The sequence below is a fragment of the Dendrobates tinctorius genome, unplaced genomic scaffold, assembly GCF_039654945.1.
Source record: "Dendrobates tinctorius isolate UK_male_01 unplaced genomic scaffold, ASM3965494v1 ptg000321l, whole genome shotgun sequence".
Lineage (NCBI taxonomy): Eukaryota > Metazoa > Chordata > Amphibia > Anura > Dendrobatidae > Dendrobates > Dendrobates tinctorius.
In genome coordinates, this window is record NW_027361988.1 from 526620 (window position 1) to 550524 (window position 23905).

The window sequence follows — 23905 nt, forward strand, 5'->3', positions numbered from 1 at the left end:
CGCCGCGCTCCTGTCCCCCGGTGGTTTCTTCCGCCCCACCGCCGCCGCCGCGCTCTGTCCCGTTCAGCGTGGGGGGGTCTCTGTCGCTCCATGCCTGCTTTCTTCCTGGAAAATGGCCGCCGTGCATGCGCAGACGGACATCTTGGCACTGAAATCTCGGGAGATGAGATTTCAGCGCTGAAATCTCATCTCCCGAGATTTCAGTGCCGAGATGTCCGTCTGCGCATGCGCGGCGGCCATTTTCCAGGAAGAAAGCAGGCATGGAGCGACAGAGACCCCCCCACGCTGAACGGGACAGAGCGCGGCGGCGGCGGTGGGGCGGAAGAAACCACCGGGGGACAGGAGCGCGGCGGAAGAAACCACCGGGGGACAGGAGCGCGGCGGTGGCAGACAGCGCAGCGGCAGCATCAGGGCACAGAGTGCCACGGCAAGTACCCTCAGAACGGGACAGAGCGCGGCGATGGCGGCAAACACCGGGGGATAGGAGCGTGGCGGTAAGAACCGGGGGACAGAGCGTGGTGGTGGCGGTAAGAACCGGGGGAGAGCGCGGCGGTGGTGGCAAGCAGGCACCGGGGGACAGCGTGGCGGTGGTGGCAAGCACTGGGGGACAGAGTGCGGCGGTGGTGGCAAGCAGGCACCGGGGGACAGAGCGTGGCGGTGGTGGCAAGCATCAGGGGACAGAGGGCGGCGGCAGTAACAGACACCGGCAGCGGCACGCTGCACATCAAAACACCCCCTCATCCCAGCAGCAATGTTCCACTCCGGCCTCCTCCATCACCACCCCTGGTAAGCAATAAGACGCATGGATTATAAGATGCACCACCATTTTATTAAAAATAAAGTTTTTTTCCTATTTTTCTCCTCAAAATTTGGGGTGCGTCTTATAATCCGGAGCGTCTTATAAAGCGAAAAATACGGTAATTATTGTATTATTGTTAACGTTGTTACGACTGTTGTGTTTGAAACTGTTAAACTGTCAACGCTGTGGAATATGTTGGCGCTATATAAATAACGATTATTATTATTATTATGAACAGGAAAATGGCTACTCCCTTGTGTGAGTTCTCTGGTGCCTAACAACATTTGATTTATGTGTAAACCATTTCCCACATTCTGAACAGGAAAAAGGCTTCTCCCCTGTGTGAGTTCTATGGTGATTAACCAAATCTGAATTCTGGATAAAACACTTCCCACATTCTGAACAGGAAAACGGCTTCTCCCCTGTGTGAGTTCTATGGTGATTAACCAAATCTGAATTCTGGTTAAAACACTTCCCACATTCTGAACAGGAAAAAGGCATCTCCCCTATGTGGGTTCGCTGGTGAATAACTAGACTTGATTTCTGGTGAAAACACATCCCACATTCTGAACAGCAAAAAGGCTTCTCCCGTGTGTGACTTCTCTGGTGATTAACAAAATCTGATTTCTGTATAAAACATTTCCCACATTCAGAACAGGAAAAAGGCTTCTCCCCTGTGTGAATTCTCTGGTGCTTAACCAAAGATGATCTCTGGTTAAAATACTTCCCACATTCTGAACAGGAAAAAGGCTTCTCCCCTGTGTGAGTTCTCTGGTGTCTAACAAGATTAGGTTTATGTTTAAAATATTTCCCACATTCTGAACAGGAAAAATGTTTCTCCTCTGTGTGAGTTCTCTCATGCCTAACAAGTTCTGAATTCCAGTTAAAGCATTTCCCACACTTGGAGCAAGAAAATCTCTTCTCCGTTGTGTGATTTTGTTGATGTTTAAGAAACGACTTTTTGAGGGGAAAACTATTTCTATATTCTGAATGTGAAAATGACTTCTTTGCTTTAGGAGCAGTTTGTTTTTTAATGCCTCTTTTGTGACTTTGATTTTCCTTAGTAGTCAGTAATGAATCAGAAGATGGGACCTGTTTCATAGGATCAGATGACAGATCTTTACTGTAAAGGGATGCTGGTATATCTGGAGCAATGGCAATGACTTCAGTTGCATCCTGTGGGATTTTGCGATCATCTGATTTAAAAATTGAAGATATCAGCTGTCCTGATCTCCTGGTAGAGTCATCTGCTAAGAAAAAAACAATTATTTTGAATATAATATCCTAGAATTTTATATTTTTGAAAATGGCTACTTAAACTGTCTGTAAAAATGGCAAGTTATGTAAAATTATTGAATGACTGTCTAAGTCAATGACAGTTCACAGTCTAATACAAAAAGTTAGAGGATGAACCAGTAGTGTGTGGTGTTCAACTGTTTGTTCATTCTGCCTCCCAAATATAATAAATAAAAAGCAACCCATCAATGATATGTAGGCGAAAATACCACCAATAACAACTCCTACTCATCTCACATAAAACAAGTTCCCACTCAGGTCCATCATCTGTCATTGAAAAAACAGATGTCCACATTATTAATGGCTCAAAGACTCTTGAAAAGCAACATGGCTTCCATAAACAAAGCCAGCAAAATGCACTCTTTCCAAGTCAAATCTCCCCCTCGCTTCTGAGCTTTGCAGTGTACCTAAACCACATTTACCATCCCTGTATTTGGCATCACTGTAATGAGAAGGACCCACTTAGTTTTCTATGTGCGTGTCTAGTGGAGCACAATCCGGGCATTATGTGCTGGGCAATAATATGGCATATTTCTAATCTTCACTCTCCAACATCCCCTGTGTGCTAATTTCCGCAAAGTCCCTGTGAAGTCAAAATAGTCACTACTCTTATAGATTACTTGACCGAGGGTTATAATTTCCAAAATGTAGTCACTTTATGAGGATTTCTACTGCTCTGGATTTCTGACATTTTGTCATATTGAGACTTCCGCAAACGGTATGTCCCATTTTCTCCAGGATCTGCTCCTGTGACGTCTGCTTCTGTCACCAGGTGCCATCTTATTCATTCTGCAGGCAGCACCGGTGATGGATGCGACATTAGAAACAGAAGCTGTAGGCGGCACAGGCACTGTTCAGCCACTAAGATTAGGGTGCCTGGGACCAGTAGTACCATCCAGTCTGGCAGTATGTGTGGGTGCTGTCCAGGTGAAGTTATCTGCTCCCTGCTTCAGCCAATTGGAAAGCACCGCACCGTACTAAAGCTTGAAGCATATTACCGAAGGCTGTCAGATACAGCGTTGGCCTGCTCCGGTTCGGTCCTCGGTGCTCAGCTCCCGGCTTGTGTATTTGCTTCCTGTTATGAACCCGCTCTGTTTACGGACTACTCTTGCATCTTATAACTTTTTATTTTCTCTCCTCTCCTGGTCCTGACTCGACTATCTATTCTTCTTGCTATTTCACACCACAAAACAGCAGGTAACACCATCGCCCAAGCCTAGGGGTCTTTGTGTAAGTCCAGATCCATGTAGAAGGGTTAAAGGGTGATGAGCAAGACAAACCCTTGGATCTGGAAAATGGAGTAGATAGCGCCAAGCCTCTTCATGGTGGACATCTTTTGAGCTGCCAATTGACCACGAACAATGCCCCCAATAAATTTTGTCGGCAAACTATTCCAGCAAAATTTGCCTTCATACAGCTTAATGGCGCTCTTTCCCTTCTTAACCCTGCCATGTGCCAAGACAGTAGTGTACAACCGTATATAGGGTTTTGTCGCATTCAAGAGAAGTTGGAAAATAACTTGTAATGTCAATTTGTTTCCTATTATCCTTTGTGAAGAATTTCACAGTTATCACCACATAAATTGATACATGTCAGATTTGAAAATTGGGGTCTGATTAGGAAGACAAAACTGGCTGCGAGAAGTGGTTAAATCAGCATTTTGGGCACTAACTACTGTAGTCGAAAACTGAAGATTGATCATTTCAGTAGATGTATTATTGCCTAACTCCACAGTCTCCATCAGTAATAAATGAGCAGCTAGTGGTGAAACCTCTCTGGGGTAATTAGAGTATGGGGCTCGGTGACGTCACAATCTAAACTATCGTAAGCTCCAATATTTTCTGTCAGATGAGTTTCATGGAGAAATATTACACATTTATAGAGAACTGTGTATAATAGTGCAGAGCTGAGATGTCTTGAATTTAGATCTCGGGCATTTGGAAGAGGTAATGGAGACCTTATGTTAAAGACTATGAGGGAGTTACAGACTCACATAAGTGAGACAGGCCGATCCCTCCACAAATCATACAAAGCGAAGAACTGTAACCCAATCAGCAAAGAGAGCGGCAGGGATCTGCAGTGTTGTGGGTGGAGGCAAGAATGCCTCGGTTTATATATGTTGAGAGTCACTATGAGGCTGGGAGGAGGCCGCTCTCTTGCCACAGGTCAGTACAGCAGCACCCCCTGGCGCCTTGCTTACCCTCTGTTCCTTTTTTCTTATGATCTCTCCTTTTTTTTTTTTTCCCACAGCCCTTACTTTGGGACTCTGAAAAATTGTCCTCTTTCCATATACCTTGACACTCCTATTGAGGTTAGTATCTCATGTTTGCTATACTTTCCTTTCTCCACCACCCAGCTTCGTTTTCCATTTATCCAAGCACATTATGATTAGTACTGTATATTTGTTTGCCAATAGTCTGCAATATCTCCTATGACCCTCTTCTTGTCTTACACTGCATTCCTGTTATTGCGCAGATCCATGTGTAGTCCTATGTGTGCACATATAGATGTTTATATATTTTGTATCTATAGGGTTTTTCAGCATACACCCTTTTTAAATTTCATTAATTTTGTATATATTTATGTCCACTATGTCTCTAGCCTTTTGTACATTATCTTGATCACTTTGTTTAGTGTGGTAAATAATTTTTCTTTGCATGTTTATCTTGCAGTATGGTTTGAGAAAGACCTAGGTATAGGTCGAAACGTAACCGTGTAGTACTCATGTTTGGAATCTGATCTCTGTTTGCGGTGTTTTTTCACTTTTCTTGATTTATTGAAAAAAAATTAATAAAAATCATAATAATTCCTTTAATGACTCTGATGCAAGTGACATTCAATTTTGAGTGCCACTGTCTACCCGTTGACTTTTACCTGTGGTATATCCACGTTCAGTCAGCACCTCCTCCTACAGCACGAGTGCGCGTCTTTATTTTTTCTATTGAACACATCTCCTGCAGGCGGGAATAAATGTATATTACAGGGACGTAAATTTGATGAATGCACTGGCATTACCACTGCGTGACAGGGTCAAGAATCTGCATACAGCACCTGCCTGCTCTATGGCTTAACGTGTAGAAATGCAGTAAATATATACAGCAGATATGCCCTACATACACAGATGACCCTGATCTATGAATTACTGAACGTCTCCATGTATGGCTGGGTAGAGCAGGCTGGGGCACACGTACACTTAAGGAGGTGATCATGATTATGAAGCCGTACTGTGTCCTGGATTTGCACTATGTTCCTGCCACCTGCTTGAAAAGGAAAAAGCTGCCGCCCTATGTCTGCGTGATGTCACTACACTGCCGGCTCTTCTATTGCAAAAAAGAAGGGATCCCTGATGAAGGACACCGAAGCCTCAGAAACGCATTGGATAATATCACTCTTTTCTGCAATAGAAGAGAGCCCGCAGTATAGTGACATCACGCAGACATAGGGCGGCAGCTCTTTCCTTTTCAAGCAGGTGTTAGGATCAGCGCAGCCGGCCTGAACGCTGCTGACTCTGCATCATCCTACACAGTATATATCCAAGACACAGTATGGCTTCATTATCGATTTAATCATCTCCTTAAGTGTATGGGTGCCCCTGACTACTCTGCCCAGCCATACACATAGACGTTTAGTAATGCATATATCAGTGTCATTTAGTGTATTTAGCACATATCTATAGTATTTCTTAACCCCTTCCTGACATATGACGTACTATCCCAACCAGGTAACCCGGACCCGTATGACCGATTGGGATAGTACGCCATTGCGATCAGCTGCGCCCACGGGGCGATTATCACAGATGTCAACCGGCACTAAGTGCCAGGAGCGGTCACAGACCGCTCCCAGCACAATAACCCCCATCACACTGCGATCAAATATGATCGCAGATTTTCCCGGAGCATAAGGGAGAATCGTGCAGGGAGTGGGCTCCCTGTGCGCTTCCCTGAGACCCTCAGAACAAAGCAATGTGCTCGTGTTGTTCTGAGGGCCTCCTCACTTCAGGCCCCTGGATCCAAGATGGCCACGGGGGCGTTCTGGGTCCTGAAGGGAGGTGGCTTCTCAGCGCCTGCTGAGAGCAGGCGCTGAGAAGCCACCTGCACTGCCTGTCAGATCGCTGATGACACAGTGCATTGCAAAATGTCAGATCAGCGATCTGACACTGTATAGTGATGTCCCCCCCTGGGACAACGTAATAAAGAAAAAAAAACGCGTAAAAATAATTTTTAGAAAATTCCTAAATAAATTTTAAAAAAATTTCCTAATAATTTCTTTTTTTTGTAAATAACAAAAAACAAAAGTACATATATTTAGTATTGCCGCGTCCGTAACGACCCGCCCTATAAAACTGTCCCACTAGTTAACCCCTTTAGTGAACCCCTTCAAAAAAAGGCAAAAAACAATGCTTTATCATCATACCACCGAACAAAAAGTGCAATAACACGCAATCAAAAAGACGGATATAAATAAAAATGGTACCGCTGAAAAGTCATCTTGTTCCGCAAAAAATGAGCCACCATACAGCATCATCAGTGGAAAAAGTAAAAAGTTATAGCTCGCAGATGCAGAAATAATTATTTATATAAAATTGTTTTTATTGTATAAAAGCGCCAAAACATAACAAAAAATAAATCAGGTATTGCTGCAATCGTACTGATCCGAAGAATAAAACCGCTTTATCAAGTTTACCACACACGGAACGGTATAAACGCCCCCCCCCAAAAGAAATTAATGAAATGCTGGTTTTTGTTCATTCTGCTTCCCAAAAATTGAAATAAAAAGCGATCAAAAAATGTCACGTGCCTGTAAATGGTACCAATAAAAATGTCAACTCGTCCCGCAAAAAATAAGACATCACATGACTCAGTGGGTCAAAATACGGAAAAGTTATAGCTCTCAAAATGTGGTGATGCAAAATCTATTTTTACAATAAAAAGCATTTTTTAGCGTGTGACAGCTGCCAAACATAAAAACCGCCATAAATAGTAAATCAAACCCCCCGTTATCACCCCCTTAGTTAGGGAAAAATAATAAAATAAAAAAATGTATTTATTTCCATTTTCCCATTAGGGTTAGGGGTGTGTTGGGGTTAGTGTTGTAGGTAGAATTGGGGGTTTCCACTGTTTGGGCACATCAGGTGCTCTCCAAACGTGACATGGCGTCTGATCTCAATTCCAGCCAATTCTGCGTTGAAAAAGTCAAACGGTGCTCCTTCCCTTACAAGCTCTGCCATGTGCCCAAACAGTGACTACCCCCACATATAGGGTATCAGCCTACTCAGGACAAATTGCACAACAACTTTTGGGGTCCAATTTCTCCTGTTACCCTTGCAAAAATAAAAAATTGGGGGTGAAAAATCATTTTTGTGGAAAAAAAAATATGATTTATTTATTTTTATGTCTCTACGTTATGAAATTTTGTGTAGCACTTGTGGGTTCAAAGTGCTCACCACACATCTAGATAAGTTCCTTGGGGGGTCTAGTTTCCAAAATGGGGTCACTTGTGGGGGGTTCCACTGTTTAGGCACATCAGGGGCTCTCCAAATGGGACATGACAACCGCAGACCATTCCATCAAAGTCTGCAGTAAAAAATGTCACTACTTCCCTTCCGAGCCATGACGTGTGCCCATACAATTGTTTTCTACCACATATGGGGTACCAGCGTACTCAGGACAAATTGGACAACTTGTCCAATTTCTCCTCTTACCATTGGAAAAATAAAATAATTGGGGACTAAAAGATCATGTTTGTTGAAAAAATATGATTTTTTTATTTTCACGCCAGGGCGTTATAAGCTTCTGTGAATCACTTGGGGGTTCAAAATGCTCACTAAACATCTAGATAAGTTCCTTGGGGGGTCTAGTTTCCAAAATGGGGTCACTTGTGGGGGGTTTCCACTGTTCAGGCACATCAGGGGCTCTCCAAATGCAACATGGCGTATGATTTCAATTCCAGCCAATTTCGCGTTGAAAAAGTCAAACGGCGCTCCTTCCCTTCTGAGCTCTGCCATGCACCCACACAGTGGTTTACCCCCACATATGCGGTATCTGCGTACTCAGGACAAATTACACAATAACTATTGTGGTCCTGTTTCCCTTAGGAAGATAAATATTGGGGTGAAAACATCATTTTTGTGGAAAAAATATGATTTTATAATTTTACGGCTGTACATTATACACTTCTGTGAAGCGCTTGGGGGTTCAAAGATCTCACCACGCATCTAGATAAGTCCCTTGGGGGTCTAGTTTCCAAAATGGGGTCACTTGTGGGGGGTTTCCACTGTTTGGGCACATCAGGGGCTCTCCAAACGCAACATGGCGTCTGATCTCAATTCCAGCCAATTTTGCTCTGAAAAAGTTAAACGGCGCTCCTTCCCTTCTGAGCTCTGCCATGCGCCGAAACAGTGGTTCCACCCAACATATCAGGTAACAGCCTACTCAAGACAAATTGCACAATAACTTTTATGGTCCAATTTCTCCTTGTTACCCTTGTTAAAATAAAAAAAATGGACCTGAAGTAATTTTATTGTGAAAAAAGTTAAATGTTCATTTTTTAAAGATTCAAAAAATTCCTGTGAAGCACCTGAAGGGTTAATAAACTTCTTGAATGTGGTTTTGAGCACCTTCATGGGTGCAGTTTTTAGAATGGTGTCACTTTTGGGTATTTTCTATCATATAGACCCCTCAAAGTGACTTCAAATGTGATGTGGCCCCTGAAAAAAAATGGTGTTGTAATAATGAGAAATCGCTGATCAACTTTTAACCCTTATAACTTCCTAACAAAAAAAAATATTGGTTCCAAAATTGTGCTGATGTAAAGTAAACATGTGGGAAATGTTACTTCTTAAGTATTTTGTGTGACATATCTGTGATTTAAGGGCGCGAAAATTCAAAGTTGGAAAATTGTGAAATTTTCTAAATTTTCGTCAAATTTCCATTTTTCACAAATAAACGCAAGTTATATGAATTAAATTTTACCACTAACATGAAGTACAATATGTCACGAGAAAACAATGTCAGAATCACCAGGATCCATGGAAGCGTTTCAGAGTTACCTCCTCATAAAGGGACAGTGGTCAGAATTGTAAAATTATCCCTGTCATTAACATTCAAATAACCCTTGGGGGTAAAGGGGTTAAAGAGGTTGTCCAGTACTAGGACAAGCATTTCTTAAACTAAATGTTCGTCCCCGATAAAATGATAAAGCTTATACTCACCTGCCCATCTGGCTCCCTTCCAGCGATGTTGGCACTCGCTGCATTGAGACTGCGATGCGGTGGAATGACAAGTGATGCCCAGCGCCCAATCAGCGCAGGTGTCACTGTACACTTAATGTTGGCGATCATATAAGTGAAGTTTGGCCAGAAAGACTGGACCTGGTCTTGTAGGGACCATGAGACATTCAGCAGTACAGAAGGGAGAGAAGATTCATCCGATAAGATCTCAGGGTTCTAGGAAGCGAACAGCATCATTACCCTCCGCTTTCTCTTACAGGCCCAGCATAAGATTTTTCTTCAACTGATTTTCTAACCTGTCAGCACATTCTATGTACACTGTCAATTGGCTTTATAGTTACAGATCTGGGCAGGTAACGGTCAGCGTCTCCTCAACCCAGGGAGTAGGTGGATCCTCCAGGTTGTAAGTTCTATAGAAAAGGGCTTTCAATGCCCAAAGTCATTTCAACAGTTTTGGGTGGAGGAGAATGTCGTGGTCTAGAGGCAAAATGGTGACCATGGTAATACGGCCGGACTACACCACCGATAAAGCAGCCACAGCCGGTGACTGAGAGGAATCTGTGACTTCTCTGCATTCAGTGGTTACTACTCACCTGGGCAGTCATATGTGGGAATCTCCTCTTTACACCACTCATCACCCCTCACATATGTCTCTGTAGTATTAATATGGGTCAGATCTTCACCCTGAAACAAATATTGTAAAAGTCACAGACAGATGGAGAAGTCCCATCTATGATCAGCTCTAATCCTGCCATCTCCACCGCTCTCATTACACAAGTATAAAACATATAATACTGGTGGATAAAACAAGACTGAGCACAAGACCATCACAGCCGTCTACACATCACAGGGGAGATCTCCTGACACCTTCTCTCCATCTACCTGATGATCCTGAGGAGCACTGGGATCTTCTTGGTTACAGTCCTGTGGAAGAAGAGGACGGGGACATCTCTCTGGTGTTGTCCTCTTACTGGATAGATCTTGAGGAAATACATACAGGGACTGAATTCATTCTCTACATACAGATAATTATAGGCCGTGTGTATTTAGTCCTGTCTATTACCTGGTGATGTGAGGGGCTGGGGAACCTCCATTATGACGTCCTTGTACAGATCCCTGTGTCCTTCTAAATACTCCCATTCCTCCATGGAGAAATAGACAGCGACATCCTGACACCTTATAGGAACCTGACACATACAATGATACCGTCATCCCCCCAATCCCTTCATAGTGTTACTGTATAATGTCCCAGCATTTCCAGCAGTGTCACCTCTCAAGTCAGCAGCTCAATCATCTTGTAGATAAGTTCTAGGATCTTCTGGTCATTGATGTCCTCATGGAACAGGGGGTGAGGTGGAGGCCCCATGTTTGGGCTCAGGGGTCTCCCACATCCCTCAGACACAGGGTCCTGACAGCGATCACTAGAGGTCTTCTTCACCACTGTGTAATCCTGGTTATGGAGAGACACATAAATAAATCTCACTACAGACATTCCCAGAGTCCTCACCTCTCCAGTTCTGTCCATCTGTTATTCCCATAGATAAGAATGATGTAATGTGATGTCATCAGAATCTCTCACCTCTCCAGTGAGACGGAAGAGGATCTCTAGGGTGAGGTGTAACATCCTCTCCGCCATCTTGTCTCTGTCCATATCCATCCTTGATGGGTAAATCAGGAATATTTTCTTTTGTAGAAGATCTTCACTGAGAGGATCCGATATTGTAGAGACCTGAATGAGAAGAAGATGATCCGATGTAACATCATAAGAATCCTGTGTAATAATACAATTACTGGAGATAATAAGAGAAACATATGAGGAGATTTATTATTTTATACATACCTGTATTCCCTGGTACTATTAATATAGGTCAGATCTTCAACCGGAAACAAATATTGTAAAAGTCACAGACAGATGGAGAAGTCCCATCTATGATCAGCTCTAATCCTGCCATCTCCACCGTTCTCATTACACAAGTGTAAAACATATAATACTGGTGGATAAAACAAGACTGAGCACAAGACCTTCACAGCCATCTATACATCATAGGGGAGATCTCCTGACACCTTCTCTCCATCTACCTGATGATCCTGAGGAGCACTGGGATCTTCTTGGTTACAGTCCTGTGGAAGAAGAGGACGGGGACATCTCTCTGGTGTTGTCCTCTTACTGGATAGATCTGGAGGAAACACACACAGGGACTGAATTCATTCTCTACATACAGATAATTATAGGCCGTGTGTATTTAGTCCTGTCTATTACCTGGAGATGTGAGGAGCTGGGGAACCTCCATTATGACATCCTTGTACAGATCTCTGTGTCCTTCTATATACACCCACTCCTCCATGGAGAAATAGACAGCGACATCCTGACACCTTATAGGAACCTGACACATACAATGATACCGTCATCCCCCGATCCCTTCATAGTGTTACTGTATAATGTCCCAGCATTCCCAGCAGTGTCACCTCTCCAGTCAGCAGCTCAATCATCTTGTAGATGAGTTCTAGGATCTTCTGGTCATTGATGTCCTCATGGATCAGGGGGTGAGGTGGAGGTCCCGTGATTGGGCTCAGGAGTCTTCCACATCCCTCAGACACAGGGTCCTGACAGCGATCACTAGAGGTCTTCTTCACCACTGTGTAATCCTGGTTATGGAGAGACACATTAATAAATCTCACTCCAGACATTTCCAGAGTCCTCACCTCTCCAGTTCTGTCCATCCGTTATTCCCATAGATAAGAATGATGTAATGTGACGTCATCAGAATCTCTCACCTCTCCAGTGAGACGGAAGAGGATCTCTAGGGTGAGGTGTAACATCCTCTCCGCCATCTTGTCTCTGTCCATATCCATCCTTGATGGGGAAATCAGGAAAATTCTCTTTTGTGGATGATCTTCACTGAGAGGATCCGATATTGTAGAGACCTGAATGAGAAGAAGATGAGCCGATGTTTCCAGGATTCTTCTTGTGGGAATTGGCTGTGATATCCCCTGTGCAATATATTTCTAGCATTAAAGCGCTCAGTAATGGGGGGGAATCTCCACATACCTCCACCTGCAGAGCCGCACTCCACATATATGGCTGCTCTGTACACAGGACCTGTGATGAGGCCACAGGAGGGGAGGAGTCAGGGGTCACATGATCTCCGGAGTGAAGAGGCTCCATGGAGACTTCTCAGTCAGTGACATTCCCGCCATTATTCGCCCCTCACTACTGGCACAATTACCCCGCGCCGCCTTTTCTACTCAGTGTTATGTGTGGAATGTAACGTGTGATTTCTCTGGAGACAAATAGACCCCACACAGGAGGGAATTCTCACCCGTTACCGGCCGTCTACTATATGGCGGCATATGATTGTGCTGTCGACTCCACACGAGGAGCTAAAATGCCCAAATCTCATTTATTTCCTCCCTTCCAGAGTCCGGCTGAGGCTCATATACGGCCATGCTCCTCTCCAGTCACCGTGGGGGGTTTGGTAGAAGGATGCAGGGTTGGGCCTGTGAGTCACGGTTCACCTTCCCTATCCTTTACCCCTTATACCCGACCTGTTTATCCAATTATCTGGAGCTAAATGGTTTTACAAACTTAATGTGAGAGGGGAATATAACCTTATAAGTGTACGTCAGGGGGACGAATGGAAGACCACATTCAATATACCTGAGGGGCAGATATAAAACCTGATGCTGCCATTCGGGGTAACCAATGCTCCGGCAGTCTGTGACAATGTCAGTAATTATATTTTTCTCACTGATTGGTAGATTTGTGGTAATTTTCCTGGATGATATAGTGAGTTACTCCCGTCCTCTGGAGGAGCATGCTGAGCATGTCAGACAGGTTCTCCAGGTTCTACGTGACAACTATTTATTTGGTACCCTGGAGAAATTACAATTTATGGTCCAGCAGGTCCAGTTCTCAGGACATTTGTCTTCTGCATTGGGGTCTCAGATGGACCCCGTTACGGTCCCAGCAGTCCCTTCATTGGTTTTAACCAAGTAACCTGAAAGTGTTAAAGAGATTTCTTTTAGTCGTGATACTGAGGAACAAACAAGCGAAAAATAGGGTCTTACCTGATAACCAGATATAATGAGAGTAGGGGAGTATTACACTCACCTGATGGAGCGGCACCTTTACACCATGCTCAATGCATAAATCAGCTGCTGCAGGACCCGGGGCCAAAGACCGAGCAGAAGAGCTGATCCGGGTATAATGTATCTGTACCTGCGCTGCTGATGGAGATGATCGAAGATGGAGATTTTCCTTAAAAACATTTATTCAAATAGGTTTTCAAAGTCAACGCATTTCACAGTCACGCAGGACGTCTTCCTCAGGACGAAACCTGATAGCGGATAAACATGTCAAGCTTGGAACGTTTTATATACAGTCTTTTTGAAAAAAAAAAAAAAACAAAGCACGATATGTCAAAGTTCATGAGAAAGTTTGTCACACAAAGATAAATTATGGTTCATGAAAAAACAAAAAACATTTACATACATTAATTATATTAAAAAGCACTAAGTATTAAGTGAGGTCACGTAAAAGAATGAATAAACATGAATGTGAAATGAATGAATAAGTTCTTGCCCGTAAATAAATCATTTATTAATGGTGTTATTTAGTTGTGTCAGTAGTTTCCTATATGAGATGTGAGCTGGTGTTCTGTAAGTTTCTGAAGTCACAGGTATAGTGGTGTAAAGCTGTGCACCACTAGTGAGCTTGATGGATCAGCATCGGACTGAAAACATAGGATTATTGGAAAAGAAACCATTGAACTAGAAGACAAATACGTAACCCAATGGTTAATCCATATATATATAAAAACAAATGTATGTATGTGTGTGTGTATGTGTGTGTATCAAGCCCTGCCCCTCATTATCATGTCACTAGCTGAAGAGCCCGGCATTGCCCAGGCATAGTAACTAACTGTGGTTAGTTATAACAAATTGTAATGATTATCCTCCATCCCATAATCCAGTGCCCATATACCCATCATACATATCCTCCATCCCATAGTCCAGTGCCCATATACCCATCATACATATCCTCCATCCCATAGTCCAGTGCCCATATACCCACCATACATATCCGCCATCCCATAGTCCAGTGCCCATATATCCATCACACATATCCTCCATCCCATAGTCCAGTGCCCATATACCCATCATACATATCCTCCATCCCATAGTCCAGTGCCCATATACCCACCATTCATATCCGCCATCCCATAGTCCAGTGCCCATATATCCATCATACATATCCTCCATCCCATAGTCCAGTGCCCATATATCCATCATACATATCCTCCATCCCATAGTCCTGTGCCCATATACCCATCGTATATATACTCCATCCAATAGTTCAGTGCCCATATATCCATCATACATATCCTCATCCCATAGTCCTGTGCCCATATACCCATCATACATATCTTCCATCCCAAAGTCCTGTGCCCATATACCCATCATACATATCTTCCATCCCATAGTCCCGTGCCCATATACCCATCATATATACAGTATCCTCCATCCAATAGTCCAGTGCCCATATACCCATCACGCATCCTCCATCCCATAGTCCAGTGCCCATATACCCATCATACATATCCTCCATCCCTTAGTCCAGTGCCCATATACCCATCATACATATCCTCCATCCCATAGTCCAGTGCCCATATACCCGTCATAGAATCATAGAATCATAGAATCGTAGAGTTGGAAGGGACCTCCTGGGCCATCTGGTCCAACCCCCTGCTCAAAGCAGGATTCGCTAAATCATCCCAGTCAGATGTCTGTCCAGCCTCTGTTTGAAGACTTCCATTGAAGGAGAACTCACCGCTTCTCGTGGCAGCCTGTTCCACTCATTGATCACTCTGTCAAAAAGTTTTTTCTAATATCTAATCTGTGTCTCCTCCCATTCAGTTTCATCCCATTGCTTCTAGTCTTTCCTTGTGCAAATGAGAATAAAGTTGATCCTTCTACAATGTGACAGCCCTTGAGATATTTGTAGACAGCTATTAAGTCTCCTCTCAGTCTTCTCTTTTGCAAACTAAACATTCCCAAATCCTGCAACCTTTCCTCATAAGACAGGGTTTGCAGACCGGTCACCATTCTGGTCGCTCTTTTCTGAACTTGCTCCAGTTTGTTGATGTCTTTTTTAAAATGTGGTGCCCAAAACTGGACACAATATTCATACATATCCTCCATCCCCTAGTCCCGTGCCCATATACCCGTCATACATATCCTCCATCCCATAGTCCAGTGCCCATATACCCGTCATACATATCCTCCATCCCATAGTCCAGTGCCCATATACCCGTCATACATATCCTCCATCCCATAGTCCAGTGCCCATATACCCATTATATCCTCTATCCCATAGTCCAGTGCCCATATACCCATCATACATATCCTCCATCCCATAGTCCAGTGCCCATATACCCGTCATACATATCCTCCATCCCATAGTCCAGTGCCCATATACCCGTCATACATATCCTCCATCCCATAGTCCAGTGCCCATATACCCGTCATACATATCCTCCATCCCATAGTCCAGTGCCCATATACCCGTCATACATATCCTCCATCCCATAGTCCAGTGCCCATATACCCATTATATCCTCTATCCCATAGTCCAGTGCCCATATACCCATCATACATATCCTCCATCCCATAGTCCAGTGCCCATATACCCGTCATACATATCCTCCATCCCATAGTCCAGTGCCCATATACCCGTCATACATATCCTCCATCCCATAGTCCAGTGCCCATATACCCATCATACATATCCTCCATCTGTCATGCTCGCCATGTCTGTTATGTCTGCCATGTCTGTTTTACCTCATGACCCTAGAGCAGTGTGCACACTCACCTTATGTCTGCTGAGCTGCAAGATGCCTGCGTTTCTGCTTTGCCTTCTGTGATCTTCTCGTCATGTCTAGAATCCCTGATCATGTCTTTCCTAGGATCCTGCACTGTCTGGTTCTGCAATCATCTCGTCTTGTCTGAAGCCTTGATCATGTGACGTTTCATAAGATCCTGCACTGTCTGGTCCTGCAATCATCTCGTCATGTCTGAAACTCTGATCATGTGACCTTTCCTAGGATCCTGCACTGTCTGGTTCTGCAATCACCTTGTCATGTCTGAAACCTTGATCATGTGACTGCACTCTGTGATCCTGGAGCATCTGAACTAGGAAGTTCTCCCCTGGTCCTGACCCGGAAGAGGAGGTGCTATGCCCTCTATTAGACCGCCCCTTCCTATGCTCAGGACCTGAGTATTGTGTTGCGTCTCTGCATGGCTGCTTGGTCTGTGGGGCGCTCCCTCTATTCTGTGCCCTTGCACTCTGCTCTGTGGTGCATCTCTGCACATGCTGTGCTCGTACTCCATCTCTTGTTCCGTGCTTTGTCTTATGTTTGTCCGTTGTGCCATGTTTGTCCTTGTCCTGCTTGGACTTGTAGTCCTTCTGTTATTCTCTGCCTTGCCTGTTTTCGCTATGCCTTGTTCCGTACCTTGCCTTGCTCTGCCTTGTTCCTCCCTATGGTCTCTGCCTTTACTTGCTCTGCCTCGCTCTCTCCTATGGTGCTCTGTAGTGCTCCCTGGCACACGCACCATTCCTCCTCTCTTTCCGTTTGTGCTCTTTTCCATGTCTAGTCCCAAGGCTCTGCCTTCGCCCGGCTCTGGGCTTTGGCCTATGCTCCGCTGCTAGACTCTTTCCTATTATGCTCTCTTGCACGTTTCTAGGCTAGTCCCAAGGTTCTCCCTTGACCCGGCTCTGGGCTTCTGCCTACGCTCCGCTGCTAGCTCTGTTCTTGTTCTGTGTTTCTGCCTATGCTTACTTTCCTGGTTCTGTACTCTGCTTAAGCCCTGCCTTTTTTCTCATCTTGTCTTCCCTTGCTCTGTTTCTTTGTATGCTCTTTGCATGCGCCTGCCCTAGCCGTGCCCGCCTGCTTGTGCCTCAGCCGTGCTCGTCGGTCAGTGACAGCTGTGTCGCCTGCCATGCCTCAGTCGGGTTCGCTGGAGTCTTGCCTGTCTGTCAGTGCCGCAGCCCGATCAGCTAGCCAGTGCCCCAGCCGTGCCCTCTGTGCTCCCTTGCACTTCACGCTGTTTCCGCACTGTGCTCTCTAAAGCACGCGCAGGCCATCGCCTGCCCATGGCATACCTGCCCGTGCTTTTGTAAAAGTACGCGCAGGCTTTGCCATGTTCCCTATCGTGCCCTCTTGCACGCACAGGCCCTAACCCTGTCCTGGAACCCTGACCTTGGCGTGTCTCTACACACGCACTCTGTCTTGAGCCTTGAACCCTGGCGTGTCTCCAAGCACGCACCCTGCCTTGAACCCTGGCGTGGCTCCAAGCATGCACCCTGCCTTGAACCTTGGCTTGCCTGCCGGATTCCCGTAACCTGCCGACCGTTGCCAGAGGTCCGGAACCAGATGACTGCGGCCTGATGTCCGGAGCTGATGTCCGCAGCCCGATGCCTGGACCCTGTCGGTCGTTGCCAGTAGTCCGGAGTCCAATGCCATCGCACCCCGTCTTGGATCCTGGCGTGTCCTAGCATGCATCCCTTCTAGGAACTCTTGTGTGATCCCTATCACGTATCCTGTCCTGGACCCTGGTATGTTTTCGTGCACGTGTTATGCCTGGAACATTTGGCGTCCCCTTGCACGCATCCTGCCGTGTTTCACTGTTTGTGCCCTGCACCTGATTCCCTGTTATGCCTTGCACCTGAATAAAGTGTGAATCCACGTTTGAGGAAGAAACTGTGTGACTTTGCTTTATCTTTGGTATCCTGTCAGTCCTGTTGTCAGACACTCAATAGTGTCTCCTTGAGCCGGCCGTCTGGTCCCAGCAGTCGTGGTGGCTCACCCCCTTGGTCTTGCCCCTGACACTGCCTGTACAGGGGGTGGGTTCTCACTAGGTCAGCTCGCCCTAGGTGGGTGGGTGCCACGGCCCAGAGGGTCCACTCTAAAAAGGAAGATGGGCTCAGCAGAAGCCGAGTCCGTAACAGAATACTCAGGCCATGGACTCCGCTGGTACCTCGGCCACCCGTCTGATGAAGAATCTGCCCGGTCTCCTGAACTCGCTTGATAATGGCGGTACCCCGGCCACTCTTCTGATGCAAATCAGACCCGGCCCTTGACCTCTGAACTTGTTTGGAAATGATGGCAGCCAGAGTAAGAAGACTTGCTTGTCTACCCGCAGTCCTCCCCACTGGATCCCTGTGTCTCGTCCGCGGCTCCTGTGTCTTGACCGGTGCAGGTGTCCGTTTCAGATGTCGGATCAACGTTGTTGGAGTGGTTTGTACTAACTCTGGATTCTGCCGAAGAATTTTTTTTTCTTCTTTCCAGCCCCGGTAAGAGAGGGCTTAAGGAGGGGGGTACTGTCATGCTCGCCATGTCTGTTATGTCCGCCATGTCTATTTTACCTCATGACCCTAGAGCAGTGTGCACACTCACCTTATGTCTGCTGAGCTGCAAGATGCCTGTGTTTCTGCTTTGCCTTCTGTGATCATCTCGTCATGTCTGAAGCCTTGATCATGTGACGTTTCCTAAGATCCTGCACTGTCTGGTCCTGCAATCATCTCGTCATGTCTGAAACCTTGATCATGTGACGTTTCCTAGGATCCTGCACTGTCTGGTTCTGCAATCACCTTGTCATGTCTGAAACCTTGATCATGTGATGTTTCCTAAGATCCTGCACTGTCTGGTTCTGTGATCATCTCGTCATGTCTGAAACCCTGATCATGTGACTGCACTCTGTGATCCTGGAGCATCTGAACTAGGAAGTTCTCCCCTGGTCCTGACCCGGAAGAGGAGGTGCTATGCCCTCTATAAGACCGCCCCTTCCTATGCTCAGGGCCTGAGTATTGTGTGGTGTCCCTGCATGGCTGCTTGGTCTGTGGGGTGCTGCCTCTATTCTGTGCCCTTGCACTCTGCTCTGTCGTGCGTCTCTGCACACGCTCTGTGCTCGTACTCCATCTCTTGTTCCGTGCTTTGTCTTATGTTTGTCCGTTGTGCCATGTTTGTCCTTGTCCTGCTTGGACTTGTAGTCCTTCTGTTATTCTCTGCCTTGCCTGTTTTCGCTATGCCTTGTTTCGTACCTTGCCTTGTTCCTCCCCATGGTCTCTGTCTTTGCTTGCTCTGCCTTGTTCCTCCCCATGGTCTCTCTCTTTGCTTGCTCTGCCTCGCTCTCTCCTATGGTGCTCTGTAGTGCTCCCTGGCACACGCACCATTCCTCCTCTCTTTCCGTTTGTGCTCTTTTCCATGTCTAGTCCCAAGGCTCTGCCTTCGCCCGGCTCTGGGTTTCAGCCTACGCTCCGCTGCTAGACTCTTTCCTATTATGCTCTCTTGCACGTTTCTAGGCTAGTCCCAAGGTTCTCCCTTGGCCCGGCTCTGGGCTTCTGCCTACGCTCCGCTGCTAGCTCTGTTCTTGCTCTGTTCTTGTTCTGTGTTTCTGCCTATGCTTACTTTCCTGGTTCTGTACTCTGCCTAAGCCCTGCCTTTTTTCTCTTCTTGTCTTCCCTTGCTCTGTTTCTTCGTATGCTCTTTGCATGCGCCTGCCCTAGCCGTGCCCGCCTGCTTGTTCCTCAGCCGTGCTCGTCGGTCAGTGACAGCTGTGTCACCTGCCATGCCTCAGCCGGGTTCGCTGGAGTCTTGCCCGTCTGTCAGTGCCGCAGCCCGATCAGCTAGCCAGTGCCCCAGCCGTGCCCTCTGTGCTCCCTTGCACTTCACGCTGTTTCCGCACTGTGCTCTGCGTGCTCTCTAAAGCACGCGCAGGCCCTCGCCTGCCCATGGCATACCTCCCCGTGCTTTTGTAAAAGTACGCGCAGGCTTTGCCATGTTCCCTGTCGTGCCCTCTTGTACGCACAGGCCCTAACCCTGTCCTGGAACCCTGACCTTGGCGTGTCTCTACACACGCACTCTGTCTTGAGCCTCGTGCCTTGGCGTGTCTCTACACACTGCCTTGTACCCTGGCGTGTCTCCAAGCATGCACCCTGCCTTGAACCCTGGCGTGTCTCCAAGCACGCACCCTGCCTTGAACCCTGGCGTGTCTCCAAGCACGCACCCTGCCTTGAACCCTGGCGTGTCTCCAAGCACGCACCCTGCCTTGAACCCTGGCGTGTCTCCAAGCACGCACCCTGCCTTGAACCCTGGCGTGGCTCCAAGCACGCACCCTGCCTTGAACCTTGGCTTGCCTGCCGGATTCCCGTAACCTGCCGACCGTTGCCAGAGGTCCGGAACCAGATGACTGCGAGCTGATGTCCGCAGCCCGATGCCTGGACCCTGTCGGTCGTTGCCAGTAGTCCGGAGTTCGATGCCATCGCACCCCGTCTTGGATCCTGGCGTGTCCTAGCATGCATCCCTTCTAGGAACTCTTGTGTGATCCCTATCACGTATCCTGTCCTGGACCCTGGTATGTTTTCGTGCACGTGTTATGCCTGGAACATTTGGCGTCCCCTTGCACGCATCCTGCCGTGTTTCACTGTTTGTGCCCTGCACCTGATTCCCTGTTATGCCTTGCACCTGAATAAAGTGTGAATCCACGTTTGAGGAAGAAACTGTGGAAAGAGACATATTCAGAAAGCCTGATTCTCCATAAGAAAGATAGTTTTGAACGGAAGGAGAGGACTAAGGATTAGGGTTAGAAGAGAAACCTTCCCCAAGTTCTGAGCGCAAGGCCGGGGTCCGGTCCCCGAGGTTGTATGGATACTAATGGTCCTGCAGCAGACACCGGAGGAATAGAAGTAGTGACCACTTTATTCCCACACAAGACTTGGGGGCACAACAGCATCGTGAGTGAGCCGGGACTTAGTAGCCAGGAGTCCCTGAAGCAGGCTACAGCTGTCTGCCGTACAAGTAGAGTTCATAGGAACATCTGAAAGGAGGAACTCCAGTGTAACTCAGTACTGTGAGTACTTCACCTAGGCCCTAAGAGGGGGACGTTCAGAAAAGGCACATGTTGGCGGAGTGTTGGAACGGAGTGCTTCACCTATCTTGGAGGTTGACTGAGCCCCTGACCCGGAGGACACGTCATGGATGCAGGTACCTGTATGCCCAACAGACTGTGAGTAAAGCTTTGGAACTACATGCCCTGGTGTCCTCCAGTTATTCCTGCGCCAACATGCTCAGCACTGCTACATCTCTGTGCCTGGCACTGCACCATCTATATCTCTCCCCTATCGCTTGACTATCTCTTCATCTACACTGCCCTGGGACTAGAGCCCTACCTGTGGAGGGCCACAACATCATTGCTGCACCACACCATCTGTCCCAGAGGATCTGCTTGCAGTGTCGGCTTAACACCTCCCTTGCCGAACACCACAGGTGGCGTCACGAATCATTCACTCATAAACTTTAATCATCATTACTAGCACACTTAACATTCCCCTTTTACAATGGATGCCCAGGGCCACGGCTGCCGTGACAACTCCCATTGAGATTGACGGACCCGGTACCGAGAACCCCCACCGGCCCTGGCAAGTGTTCCATTTTTGGCGTCACGAACAGAATGACGAAGCCCGGTGCCACCGAGTTCTGTGTGCCGAAGATTTATTGGACTTAAACATTGCTGAGAATGTGCAGAATAACCAAATTGATAGACTGTAAAATGGACTCTCAAAATAGCTGCCGGAGCGGTGAAGAAGGGCGTGACAACATAGGTCGACCTAAGAAAAGAGCGCAAACTGTCCTGGGCCTCCCCTGCCTAAACTTCTATGCTACAGCAACATGGCCCACCCCCAGAGGGGTTCGTATACTGGTTTTGTATGGAGTAGGAAGAAGACGCCGCCCCCAGAAGGAGGAGCGAGATCCTGTGGCGGGAAAGGAGCCCGGGAAGGAGAGAGAACGCCAGAACGCCATGATGGAAGAAAGACAGAGGCCAGGAGAAAACAGTGGGGAGAAACCACTCTCCCCCAGACAGCACCTGCGGAGCATACGGCCGCTGAGATACCCTTTACAGCGCCCGCCACCACCTCCAAGCCGGTACTGTCACTGGATGCGACCTGTCTGGAGAAGGTACATGAGAGTCCTGGAGCAGACAGTGGGACCGGGGCTGAGTCCCAGCCTGGACCTGACGTGGCAGCGCAGGCTCCTACCGGCGTGCCCCAATCCTGTACCAGCTCGGACCCAGCTGCCGCCAGCTCACCAGGCAGCCTCGGAGGTTGCAGCTGCCACTGTTCGCCAACCTGTACCTACACCGGAGCCAGAATATCACTGGGAGGCGCCAAGTATGATCACCGCTCCTGCCATGATCCTGGTGCTAGGAACTGTGCCTGTGGACAGAAATAGTCCTATGCTTGTTCCGAACCCAAGTGGCAACATTCAAGTTGCACCATGCCAGCAATGACAGGTAGCAGTACCGCTAGTTATTGTAGAAGTTGAAGTGCACCAGTCACTGGTATCGCCTGCAACCCCTGCAGAACCTCAGGCAACAGTTTCAGCGGTTACATCAGCTGCCACTCCATCTACACAGGCAACCACTAACCTCACTCCTTGGGAGAAGGAATACATGCAATTTGTGAACAACCAGCAGGAACAGGAAAATCAGAAGTTCTCCCCTGGAAGCAGCCCAAGAAACCAGCTTCCACCATCCCAGGAGGAGACCCACATTAAAGAACAGTCCCCAGATAAATAACTGTTACCCAGGAGGGTATTAGCACCATTGTGCCTGTTTGTTTTGTTCATCATGTTTTCTTCCAGTTTTCTTCAGTTTGCCTAGTTGCGTTGGCAGCATTTATTATGAAAAATTGAACTGCAGTGATCATGAACTTGGAATGCATCACAAACTTTCTTGTATATAGTTGCGCCTTTTTAGGTGGCTTCTTTTTTCACCTGATGCAAAGTTCCAAATCCCCTGCCGCCACCACTGGAAGGAGCTCACTGTATAGTATTGATGCCGTGAGCTCCTAAGCTCCCTCTAGTGGTGACTGCAGATAGACAGAATGCCATTTTGGAACCATCCGTTCTCCTGGCTTGTACAGGGTGGGCCATTGATATGGATACACCTAAATAAAATGGGAATGGTTGGTGATATCAACTTCCTTTCTGGGGCACATTAGTATATGGGAAGGGGGAAACTTTTCAAGATGGGTGTTGACCATGGCGGCAATTTTGAAGTCGGTCATTTTGGATCCAACTTTATTTTTTCCAATGGGAAGAGGGTCATGTGACACATCAAACTTATTGAGAATTTCACAAGAAAAACAATGGTGTGCTTGGTTTTAATGTAACTTTATTCTTTCATGAGTTATTTACAAGTTTATGACCACTTATTTGGTCCATCCTTCATTTATGGCTAAAGGTTGCCATATACCTTTATTCCTACTGACCTCCCTTACACATATATACGTAGTTTGGCCACTGGTGGACTAACTTTTCTAAGAGCAAATAGATCAGGTGTTAAGACACAACATGCCCGATCCTTCTTTCTCCGTACACTATCTATTTGAGGATGTCAGTGGGCCTCAGGTCAGGACCGTAAAAAAAAAAAAAAGATGGTTTTGGCCGATTTTGCTCTAATGTGCATGGGGGTTGATGCATTAATTGTAATGAGGTCAAGGGCCTCGCCCTGTAAATAGTAACATT

At 46.7% G+C, this 23905-nt stretch overlaps 1 protein-coding gene and 1 long non-coding RNA gene across 2 annotated transcripts in view; one reads left to right on the forward strand and one right to left on the reverse strand.

Moving 5' to 3' along the window:
* The window catches only part of LOC141073990 (uncharacterized), a 344900-nt gene that overhangs the window by 260782 nt on the left and 60213 nt on the right, over positions 1-23905 (forward strand). The gene's annotated exons all lie outside the window — the stretch shown is intronic.
* On the reverse strand, positions 301-10011 carry LOC141073969 (uncharacterized). The gene is made up of 3 exons (XM_073561498.1): positions 9917-10011; positions 4970-5049; positions 301-2049 (listed from the first exon to the last, which is right to left on the reverse strand). The coding sequence occupies exon 3, from the start codon at positions 1898-1900 to the stop codon at positions 1046-1048; it is 855 nt and encodes a 284-aa protein (XP_073417599.1). The 5' UTR covers positions 1901-2049; positions 4970-5049; positions 9917-10011; the 3' UTR covers positions 301-1045.

What these genes read in the sequence shown, in the direction of transcription:
- LOC141073969 (XM_073561498.1), bottom strand. Translation starts at nt 1,900, where the DNA reads ATGAAACAGGTCCCATCTTCTGATTCATTACTGACTACTAAGGAAAAT.